The 12,182-nt window shown below is 47.8% G+C and overlaps 1 protein-coding gene across 1 annotated transcript; it reads right to left on the reverse strand.

Moving 5' to 3' along the window:
- Positions 1-717: 717 nt before the first annotated feature.
- On the reverse strand, positions 718-11,910 carry LOC140503616 (sialic acid-binding Ig-like lectin 14). The gene is given in 7 exon segments (XM_072607752.1): positions 718-2,606; positions 2,792-2,906; positions 7,863-8,123; positions 9,895-9,945; positions 10,436-10,729; positions 11,374-11,736; positions 11,820-11,910. Coding segments are annotated over 7 exon segments (1,179 nt in total). The 5' UTR covers positions 11,857-11,910; the 3' UTR covers positions 718-2,548.
- Positions 11,911-12,182: the final 272 nt, after the last annotated feature.

Consider the following 12,182-nt stretch of genomic DNA (forward strand, 5'->3'; position numbering starts at 1 on the left):
TCATCCATTGAACTTTGTGGAACCTCAGTCTCTTGGAAATTCACTACCCTTGAGGTCAGACCAGTGCCCTCCTCTCCAAAATGACTTTGAATATGCTTTAGATTTGATATTCCAGCAATATCTGATTTGTGCCATGGAAGACCAAAACCTCTCAGAAGCCTTAGGGAGTGTCTCATTATATCTCTGTGTGCCCAGACCCCAGAACTGTGCCCGGAAGGGAATTGGTTATAAGAAAATTCTAGTTGTTGGGCATTGATATGGATTGAACTGTCATCACTCTGCCACTTCCTCACTGGGCAGCTGTGGATGAATCCTTCCCCCTTAGAGCTGGGGGCTCATTTAACAAGGGAGAATTGGAGCAGGATTTTAAAGTTCCTTCCAGTTTTAAGGTCCTGGCTCAGATTGCTTGGACAGGTATTCAAGATATGATGTTCCATGTTCTCTGGGTCCTTCCAGCTCCGAGACTTGAGGGAAAGCCAGAGAAGGTTGATGGAGATGAGTCAGGACTTGGTACCTCACTGTCACGATGAGCTGTTCAGAGTGCTGTGGTCTGGTGTGAAGGATATTGACTCTTAACAACTCAACGTTCATTTCTGTTCTAGGCCAGTCCCATGTCATCCAGTTTCTAAGATAAGACACTAAGGCAAGAGGACTTGATTCACCATAGGTTAAAGAGTGGGATTGATTAGTGTAACATTTAAAAACATTAGAAAGATATAATTTCTGGGTGACTATCATTTTATTAATAAGCCCGCAGATTGTTAGTAAAAACATGGTCATTTGGCCTCTCTTTGGGCCAAATGCAATCATGGGGTGGGGTGGGGGGTTCCACACTTTACATACCCTTGAAAACAGTAAGTACTCCACCAAACTGCAACAAAATCTAATTTTTATCCTGATTAGAGATGGGCTATATTAAAATGAAGGGCTGGGTATCTCTTGGATAGGGAAAGTATCTCTCTACCACACTAGGCTTTAGACCACCACATCAAAGGATATATACCCCACCCAAATCCCAGCAGAACAGAAGTTACTCCAGGGTGGGACCTTGAATCGGAAAGGGAATTCAACCTCATGATCAGCAATGGCCTTAAGAACTGAACTTAAAGTCTGGACTTTAGAGAGGAGAGCTCTGAATCTCTGCCCACCCCAGTTATTGGTTATTGATAATCAATTTTCACATTACAGTGTCAGTGGTTGAATTTTAAACATCCCTAAACCTTTAAAATTATGCCATAAGTATGGTGACTGCATGGAAGGTGGGAGTCAATGGAAATGCAAATATTATAAATATCAGCAGTTTTATGGAGTATTTTCCTTGCTCTGCATCCTTACATTACTTGTGGACTGAAGTAAAGGCTGCCCTATATCAAGAATGCTTTGGTGCCCCACTGGTGCTTGCACAAGACATATTTTGCTTCCATCTTCAGTGACCTAGAAAGGAGGTAATTCTGAGCTTCCAAGTGAAAACTTCATCAGGATAAAGTGCACCAAACAGTGACTGGAGAGCAGACTCCCCAGGCCTGAACTTGGGCTGGGTGGGTTCATGAGTTGGGGTTCTGGGCTGCAGATCTGAAGAGGTCCCCTCAGTCTCCTCCCACCTCTGGAGGGCAGAGTGACAAACTCCTCCCACAGCCTGCCTTCACTGGAGACAGAAAGTGCCATTCCAGGCCAGTCTACTCTGCTGCCCTGCCTGGTTCATCCAGGGACCAGGATAGCCCTGCTGTAGGGACCCCCTTTGACTGAGCCTGTTGTGGATGTGCTGAGAAGCCCTGATTGGAGCCAGCTGGATTCTCGGGCCTGTTCCCACCAATGTGGGGAACCTTTGTATGAGGCTGGGACCTCTCCAAGAGATATCTTTGGGAAGTGACACATGGGGAAGCTGTGAGGTTTCAGAGGGAAAATAATCCCGTGAATAAAAGAAGGGACTTGCCAAGTTCTCATGGCAAATATGGAGAACAGCAGCAGAGGATTCTTGGAAGGAGCAGGACCTTCCACTCCCTGCACACCAGTAGGAGACATACATTTCTCCAAGGCAGCAGTGAGGGGTGGGGGATGCAGTGCTCTGAAAACTGGTGACCGTCATGACTTGGGCACCAGGTGCCCTGTTGGAGGGAAGAGAGAGTATGGTGCCAGCAGTCTCATTACAGATGAGGAAACTGAGGACCAAGCACACATCTAAAGTTACCCAGAAGCATCCTGCATCTAGTGTGGCCCTGGGTGCTCTGTGCACAGCTGAGGGTGCTCCTCCAGACCTGAAACTAGGGCTACTTTGACACTGGAGTTTCTAGGGAAGGAGGTTCTGGCATAGACACTTTCTGCCTCCATCCATCAGGTCATGCAATAGGCCATTTCGGGGAGAAACCTGGGGTTGCATAGAAGGAGAAGAGGAGACCCAGTGGGACCTGAGAACTACTCTCCAGTCCTGGAGGATGATTCAGTAGCTACTGGGTCAGACCTGACTTGCAGGGTCCCTGAGGGTAGAACTGAAGCTATTGAGTGGAAGGGGCAGGAGGCAGGTGTGGGTCAGGTTTAAAGCCAGGAGCCTTCAAAGAGATGACTGGGCTGCTTCTGGAGCTGGTGGCTGCTCCCTCCCTAGGGGTTTCCTGTGGGAGGAACAGGCCTAGTGTTGGTCACAGGCAGAAAGTCAGGGACGTATATTCAGGGGCTGAGGGAGTGAGGGTTGACCCTAGGGACCATTTCTGGGAAGAGTAATGAGGTGGGAGTTGAGGCAGGGAGTGAGGGGAACAGAATGCCATTTGTTTGTGGGACAGAGGGCAGACACACTCACCTGGTGTAATAGAGCCAGGTGAGGCCATAGGTGAGGAGAAAGCCGGCTCCCATGAGGGTTCCCTAGAGCAGTGTGAGCACCAGGGGCCAAGAGCTGTTTTCCTGGGCAGAAGAGGCTACGAGGAAGAGACCCAGGTGTGGTTAGAGGGTGCTCATTTTGCCCCAGACCTCAGTCCTACCCCTCCATTCTGCTGCCTAACCAAGTGTTTTCCTCTCATCCATCCTCTGCCTCAATGCCAGTCTGCTAAGACACTTTGATCAGAGCATGGCCCCATCCATGTTGCAGCTTCTTGGAGCCCCTCGGTGAGAATGGGTAAAGTGTGGCCCTCAAAGAGGGAGGAGCAGCCCTGCCAAGGGCTCAGCAACCCTCTCCCCACAGGTGCTGGTCCTCCTGATCACCGCATCTACCACTACACAGACATCCATACTCCTGGCACCTGGTGGGTGTTTCATAAACACTGGCTGACTTGACTTTGCAGAAGATGGGTTAAGAGAGAGATGGGAAGCCAGCATGTGTCTGCCTCCAGAGATTCGGGTCTAAAACTGTGAAAATCCGATGTTGCTTGTTCCAGTGATGAAGGAAGTGGTATAAGGCACACACATAATGCCTTAGTGGGGTCTTTGAACCATCTTAGAAAGGCAGAGAGATGCCATAGGCCAGCAGGATGAAAGTCAAACCCTGATTTTAAAGCAGGAGAGAAGTGAATCCATGATAAGGGCATCCCATGTGGAAGGGTATGGCCTCCATTAGCTCCAGACCAAGGAGCTGTCTTCCTTTCCTGCCACCAATTCTGATTGCATCAATCCACAGTTCTCCTTCTTCTCCACAAGAATGACATGAATTCTCTATCTCACTCTTGGCTGATAATGAGCTAAATTTATTTCTGGCTTTTGTCCCTCTGGCCAGGTTACAACGAGAACAAACACGCACAGGTTTGCTTGTCAGGGGCCTGGTGTTGGTGAAATACATCATCTCTGGAATCACAGTTTTTCTTTCTCACTGTTCACTAACCACCCTTTAATATTCCATCCTCAGACTTTCCAAAAATTCAGGTGAACTTCACTACCTTGTGCTTTGTATGGTCTGTTTCTTTATCTTTAAAAAAAATATCTTGACATGGGTCTATCTCCTGTCCTACATAGACTATGGCTTTTGATATGTATGCAGAGAGGCTCACCAATATCTGTTCATTCTTTAGTGACCAACTTCCTCTGAGTCTGGTGTTAATTCACATGTTGGAATGTTTACCACCTCAGAGCTGGATCCCAAATTCCTCTAGACAAGGTTAGTGGATTATGGGAACACTGAAAATAAAGCATTCTGGCATTCCAGCAAACCTTGTGGGAATTCACACTTTCCTGTCTCATTGGTAAAGGAAGGAGCCATGAAATCTGGTGTGTTTCAAACTCCAGCCTCCTGGCTCAGACTCCTGACTCCTGTACTAGCCTCTTCCCAGGATGTCTCCCTGGTCTAAATGGGCAATCCCTGACATGCCTGAGACTCAGTTCTCTTCTCTTGCCTCTACTTGCTCTCTGAATTGGACCCCTCACAGATCTCCAATCTTCCATGTACCCCAGCCTTCTTCTCTGGCAGCAGCCAGACAGTGAGACTGCCCTCCCTTTGCTAGGTCCTCGCCTCACCACAGGGACTGAGTTTGTGACTGGGACCCACCTTCACCCTCAGGCTACTGGAGACCCCCCGGACTTGGTGGAAAAGTCACAGAAACTGTCACTGCAGGGGAGGAGCCAAGATAGTGGAGTAGAAAGACACACAAATGCTCGCTCTGAACCCACAGCCCCTAAAATATCTGTAAAGAAGATCTCCCAACAAATTCTGGAGCAGCAGAAGCCACAGAACAATGGAGTGCATGAGATTTCTGTTCCAGAGAGACGTGAAAACCTGACGCGAAAGGTCCATCATGCATCAGACCAGAGCAGAGCCCAGCCCTGACTTGGCCGCACAGCACCAAGAGGAGCAGATCCGAGCAGGCTTCAGGGACAGAATCTCCAGTGGCTGCACAAGTCCCTCCACCCACATGTGAAAAGGGTAGATGAGAGGGTCTCTTTGGCTGGTCGAGAGGGGAGTGGGGTGTCTCCATAACTCAGGCCCCCTCGGGAGGCAGTAGCGGGGGCGGCAGCACACAGGGGTTCCCCAAGCAGGCAGGAGCTGGGATCCACTGTTGAAGGTCTCTGCATAAACCCCCTGAGGGAACTGAGTCCTGTGTGGCGGCCCTGCCCCCACCTGAGCACCTAAATTTAATCTCACACTGAATAGCAGCCCTGCCGCCGCCCAAAGCCTTGAGGTTGGGAAGCAGCATTTGAATCTCAGACCCCAAGAGCTGGCTGGGCGGATCTGGAGGCAAGGTGGGTGTGGAGAGGACACTCAGAAGCAAGTCACTGGCTCAGAAAATGCCCAGAAAAGGGAAAAAAATAGGACTATAGAAGGTTACTTTCTTGATGAACAGATAATTCCTCCCTTCCTTTCTGATGAGGAAGAACAATGCTTACCATCAGGGAAAGACACAGAAGTCAAGGCTTCTGTATCCCACACATTCAAAATAAATATACCATGGGCTCAGGCCATGGAAGTGCTCAAAAAGGATTTTGAAAATCAAGTAAGCAACGTGGAGGAAAAACTGGGAAGAGAAATGAGATAAATGGAAGAAAAGCATGAAAAACAGGTCAACACCTTGCTAAAGGAGACCCAAAAAAATGCTGAAGAAAATAACACCTTGAAAAATAGGCTAACTCAATTGGCAAATGAGGTTCAAAAAGTCAATGAGGAAAAGAATGCTTTAAAAAGCAGAATTAACCAAATGGAAAAGGAGGTTCAAAAGCTCACTGAAGAAAATAGTTCTTTCAAAATTAGAATGGAACAGATAGAGGCTAATGACTTTATGAGAAACCAAGAAATCACAAAACAAAACCAAAAGAATGAAAAAATGGAAGATAATGTGAAATATCTCATTGGAAAAACAACTGACATGGAAAATAGATCCAGGAGAGACAATTTAAAAATTATGGGACTACCTGAAAGCCATGATCCAAAAAGGAGCCTAGACATCATCTTTCATGAAATTATTAAGGAAAAGTGCCCTGAAATTCTAGAACCAGAGGGCAAAATAAGTATTCAGGGAATCCACCAATCACCGCCTGAAAGAGATCTAAAAAGAGAATCTCCTAGGGACATTGTGGCCAAATTCCAGAGTTCCCTAGTCAAGGAGAAAATATTGCAAGCAGCTAGAAAGAAGCAATTTAAGTATTGTGGAAATACAATCAGGATAACACAAGATGTAGCAGCTTCTACATTAAGGGATCGAAGGGCATGGAATATGATATTCCAGAAGTCAAAGGAACTAGGACTAAAACCAAGAATCACCTACCCAGCAAAACTGAGTATAATACTTCAGGGGAAAAAATGGTCTTTCAATGAAATCAAGGACTTTCAAGCATTCTTCATGACAAGACCAGAGCTGAAAAGAAAATTTGACTTTCAAACACAAGAATGAAGAAAAGCATGAAAAGGTAAACAGCAAAGAGGAGTCGTTAAGGGACTTACTAAAGTTGAACTGTTTACATTCCTACATGGAAAGAAAATATTTGTAACTCTTGAAACTTTTCAGTATCTGGGTAGTGGGTGGGATTATACACACACACGCACACACACACACACATACACACACACAGAGCACAGAGTGAATTGAATAGGATGGGATCATATCTTAAAAAAATGAAATTAAGGGGTGAGAGAGAAATATATTGGGAGGAGAAAGGGAGAAATGGAATGGGGCAAATTATCTCTCATATAAGAGGCAAGCAAAAGACTTTTTAGTGGAGGGAAAAAGAGGGGAGGTGAGAGAAAAACATGAAGTTTACTCTCATCACATTCCACTAAAGGAAGGAATAAAATGCACACTCATTTTGGTATGAAAACTTATATTACAATACAGGAAAGTGGGGGTGAAGGGGATAAGCAGGGTGGGCTGGAAGATGGAAGGGAGGGCAGTGGGAGGAGGGAGCAATTAGAAGTCAACACTCTTGAGGAGGGACAGGATCAAAAGAGAGAATAGAAGCAATGGGGGACAGGATAGGATGGAGGGAAATATAGTTAGTCTTACACAACACGACTATTATGGAAGTCATTTGCAAAACTACACAGATATGGCCTGTATTGAATTGCTTGCCTTCCAAAAGGAATGGATAGGGAGGGAGGGGGGAAGAGAAGTTGGAACTCAAAGTTTTAGGGACAACTGTTGAGTACTGTTCTTGCTACTAGGCAATAAGAATTACAGGTAAAAAGGTATAGAAAGTTATATGGTCCTATAGGACAAAAGAGAAGATGGGGACAAGGGAAGGGAGGGATGACAGAAGAGAGGGTAGATTGGTGATAGGGGCAATTAGAATGCTCGGTGATTTGGGGTGGGGGGAGGGGACAAATTGGGAGAAAATTTGGAACCCAAAATTTTGTGAAAATGAATGTTAAAAGTTAAATAAATTAATTTAAAAAATAAGAGAGAAAAGAAACTGTTACCGCTACTTTTTCCCTCCATGAGTTTCTAATCACCAGCACAATTATGGTGTTGGTGCTGCTCGGAGAGAAATGGGTTGTGGTGAACATAGATGGTGGCCTTATTGGGCTCACTGTCCTCAGAGCCCTGTGCCCCAGCTGCCTAATCCCCCATCCCTCACCTGGCACCAGCTAGAAGAGCAGAGTGTGGGTCCCCTGGGGGTTTTTCCCCTCACAGCTGACAGTGATGTTGGGGACCCTGTCCACCTTCACTGTCAGGATGCTATTGTCCCAGGACAATATTGATTGATGTTGCCTGGAAGGTGTCACTGCTACTACTGCCATCCATAGGCTTTCCCTCTACCCACCAAAGCAAGGAGGGCACTGGCTCTGCTTGAACACAACAGGTACAGAACAAGCCCTATTTGACCCAAGAGCAAGAGTGACTAAGTATCCTTGGGGTACCAGTGAGAAGATACGGGAGACCTCCTCTCTTAGTGGGTGACACTCTCCTCTACCCACCAGGACCCAAGCACCCCATGGTGCCCAGCCCCCTCACACTCACACTGCACAGAAACACTCAGGGAGGCCTCCTTGGAGCCCAGAGGATGCTGAGCCAAGCAGGTGTAATTGCCTCCATCCTCTGGGCCCAGGTGGGGAAGATCCAGGTGCAGGACTCCATCCTCTGAGGGCTGGGAAGAGGCCAGGGTTTGGTCCCCCAGCATCCAGCTCAGTGTAGCTGGGGGATTGCTGTTGGCAGCACAGAGCATGTGAAAGGACTCTCCCTCCTGCACCACAAGAGCTGAACTGTTTCCTGAGACAAAATCTGAAAAAGATCAGGAAGTCTCAGGAGTGAGAACTTGGATGGACCTCAGAGATTCCGTAGTCCCAACTTCACTGTACTCAGCCGGAAATTCGGTGGTAGAAAGCAGGTGTGACTCCCCCAAGATCCCATGAGGAAGGGGGAAGTGGCAGAGGATGGGACCCCAGGCAGGAAGGGAAACCCCATTTCCAGTCCAGCCTGGATTCCTGCCTCTCTTGGTAGCAGCCCTCACTCAGCCTGGGTCATGTTCCCTGCCTTTACTTCAGGTTGGGTTTTGTTTATCTTTTCCTTCCTTCCTTCCTTCCTTCCTTCCTTCCTTCCTTCCTTCCTTCCTTCCTTCCTTCCTTCCTTCCTTCCTTCCTTCTTTCCTTCCTTCTTTCCTGTCTATCTTCCTTTTCTTTCTTTCTTCTATCATTTTGTCTCTTTTCCTTAATAACTTCTTTTTCTTCTTTGTTTTCTTCTCTCATTCTTTTCTACTATCCGTTCATCGCTTTTTTCTTCCTTCTTTTATTTTTTCTTTATCTCTCTTCCATCTTGCCTTTGTGCCTTTTTTCTTTCTTCCTGCCTTTTCTTCTCTTTTCTTCCTTTGTCCCCTTCTTCCCTTTTCTCTTATCTCTGTTTTCTTCCTCATTTCTGACTTTTCCTTTTTTCCTTCCTAATGTATTTCTGTTTTTGCTTCTTCCATCCCTCTTCCCTCCTTCCTTTCTATATTACTTTCTTTACCTTCCACTTCCTTCATCTCTTACTTGTATCCTGTCTTTCTTTTCTTACTTCCTCTTTGTCTCTCTCTGTCTCTGTCTCTCTCTGTCTCTCTGTCTCTCTCTGTCTCTCTCTGTCTCTCTCTCTCTCTCTCTCTCTCTCTCTCTCTCTCTCTCTCTCTCTCTCTCTCTCTCTCTCTCTCTCTTTCTCACTGTACTAATTAAGGAAAAGTTAACCTGAATCACAGACACAACAAACAAGGTCTCAGGAGACTGAAATGTCTGCACATTGAACGTGGGAATCTAATATCCTGAGAGCCCATGGTAATCACTGCTAGGATCCTCTTTCTCACTCCCAGCAGTCCTGGGGTCTCCAGGCCCACAATGCACCTGTCCTGACTGAATACTCAAGCTCAACCTGGGTGACCCGAGTCCTTTCCCCCACTGACAGCAGCTCCTTGACCCATCCCCCACAGCCTCCCCTACACAAGCCCCTCAAAGCCCCAGATCAGCCCTGAAACCAACATCAATGCCCCAGGTAACAAAACCTCCTCCTTTGGCCTGGACTGCAGAAATCCAAGTCAGCTTCCCCAACAGGGCAACCATGATGGGTCCAGATAGTGAAGGAAATGCCCTGGGAACTGAACCACAAGGTGGACCTTATCCCTGTCAGTCCAAGCCTGGTGCAGTGGAGAGGTCATTCCATTCAGTCTCTACATTTGGAGTTCACATCTCTCTGGTGCTGGGACCTGTGTGTAATAGGTCAGGCTCTCCTCACACCTCTGAGCCTCAGTTTTCTTATCTGGAAAGTGAGGACAAGAACTTTTTCACTTCTTTTCTCCTGGGGATATTGGGAGGAAAATGGTTTCTCATCCTTAAAGTCATAAGTAAATGGGAGCTGATGAAATTCCAGGAGGAGGAGAGGCAGCCCAGGCCAAAGAGAACCTGGGCCTACAGAGTGAGAGAATCTGTTTCTCCTGTCTCCCTCCTCTCCCTGATATCCACATCCACCCTCAGAGGAGAAGCTGAAGCCCAGAGGGTCCCTCTGTGCCCTCCCTCTGGGGCTCTGCTCATACCTAATGTCCTGCTGTCCTGGGCCATGGTGATGGTCACATTCTGCACAGCATCTGCAACAGAAGCACCAGGCTGGCTGGGGTGGGGCTCTCTTCCCAGCCCAGCATCAGGCAGGGAAGAGATTAAATTCCAGAATCACAGACTAAAATTGGCACATGAAACCAGAGAGGCTGAGAGAGAGAGAAAATAGGAAATCCCTGGCCCAGTTAGGATGTGTAGTGAGTAGGGCACTGGACCTGGGGTCAGGAGGACCTGAGGTCAAATCTGACCTCAGACATTTGTCACATTTACTAGCTGTGTGACCTTGGGAAAATCACTTAATTCCAATTGCCTTGTCTTCCCCACTTCATAAAAAAATGAATGAATCAATGAATAAAAATTTTAATCCCAGGCTTTGCTTGTGATAGGAGGCAGCTTTCTCTCCCCTGACTCAAGAAAAAAAGCATCTGATTTCCCAGGGTTAGGCCTGGAGTCTGGTCCCCCAATGGGCTCTTCCCTCAGCCCCTCTCTTGGGGGTTGCAAGCCTCCTGCCCCAGTACTCACAGGACACATTGATTTGAACGGTTCTCTCTGAGCTCAAACGGCCTCCAGGAAGTGTCACCTGACAGGTGAGGTTGGTGCCATGATATTGGGGTCCAGGGATGAGGGAGACCTGTGAGGAGTGGGATGACCCAGAGCTTTGTGACTTGGAGGAGAGAGCAGACCCCATCCAGGAGAATTTGAAGGGTTTGTTTCCCCCACAGGCCCAAGAAAATGTACAGTTCAGAGTAACTTTGATTCCCGACTCTAACACCTCTGGAATAGAGATGTCTGGTTTCTGGATCACATTTGGAGAGCCTGGAGAAAGACAGTAAGACATGGTCTGGGGTGGGGAATTAGGCCTTTAGAGTCCTTCCAGATGCTGCTACCTACTCTGCCCTTCAGGTGTCTACTGTGTTCCCCTCAAAGCAGGACCTCAATCAGGCCCCTTCTCCTCACCAGCCTTCTAAGGGCATCCCCTTCATCCTCAGGCCCTTAGTCACTCATAGATTATAAGTCAAGAGGAAGGTATATTAAAGGTAATAGAGAATAATACCTTCCTTATACATAAAGGGAAACTGAATCTAAGAGAGGAAGGGGAAATAATAGGACAAAATGCCCCAAAGAGAGTCAGTGAGAGACGTGGGATTTGAATCTCCTTCCTTTGGCAGCAGCTCCAGAGTTCTTTCTAGCACAATCATGGCCCCTATCAGCCTTCTCTGAGGTCCTGGTTCCTCACAATGTAGAACTCACCATGTTCCCTCCCCTCTGTAGCTCTGGAGCTTTAGACAGTGTCTTCACAACCTTCCCTGGGTCTGCTCTGCTTCATGCGTGGCTTCTCTGTGTGTCCTCCACATTCTCTTACCCCTCCCACAGGCAGGATCATGATATCCAAGGCCAGCTCATTCCCCGGACCTCCCTGCCTCATCTCCTGAGAGCCTCCCAGGGGAGGAGCATCCTACCTGTCGCATTCACGTAAAGTACAGGCAGTAGGTAACTCTTTCTATCATGTTCTTTTCTAAAATAGAAGTAGTATGTCCCCTTGTCTGAAGACTGGGCATCTGTGATGCTCAGAGAGCAATTGTTCATCCTGGGATTCCCAAGGAGACGGAATCTCCCCAGGTCTTCCTCCTCCACTCTCTCAGCTGGGTCATTTGTGGCCACAAGATGGTAAAGAAAACCTGATTTTCTGTACCAGTAACCATAAACTTTCCTGCGGTCATTCCATGATATTCTGTTGTGTTCAAAGGTGCAGGGGACGTGGGTACATATCCCCTCCGGCACAGTCACTGACGGCTGTATATTCAGTCTTTGGGACAGGGACCCTGAGGGCAGACAGAGGACTGGTCAGTGTTGCCAACTCTTCTCACCACTCAGACCAGCCTCCCTCTGCCCCAACCCCACTCACCCTCCCAGAGCAGGGCCAGCAGTAGCAGCAGCAGCATGGATGAGACTGGAGACAAGTAGGCTCTGTTGGGGTTCTGTGTCACTCCCTGAACACCATGGCTCCCTCTGGCCAACTGTGTCAGGCTCAGAGGAAAGAGGAAGAGGAAACAGGAAACCCTGGTATGAAGAGAAGGGGAGGACCATCCTCAGAAGAGGAACTTCTGTCCTTTCCCCACAGTGGGTTTCTGGCCTCCTTAACCGAGCTCAGTGGGGAGGGACCTCCTGTCCTGGGCCAGCTGCAGGGACAGTCAGGACTCAGGTGCTGGGGGAGGACAGATCTGCTGCACGGGCTGGGGTTGTGGATCTTGTATGGACCAGATTGTCT

The sequence above is a fragment of the Notamacropus eugenii genome, chromosome 5, assembly GCF_028372415.1.
Source record: "Notamacropus eugenii isolate mMacEug1 chromosome 5, mMacEug1.pri_v2, whole genome shotgun sequence".
Classification (NCBI taxonomy): domain Eukaryota; kingdom Metazoa; phylum Chordata; class Mammalia; order Diprotodontia; family Macropodidae; genus Notamacropus; species Notamacropus eugenii.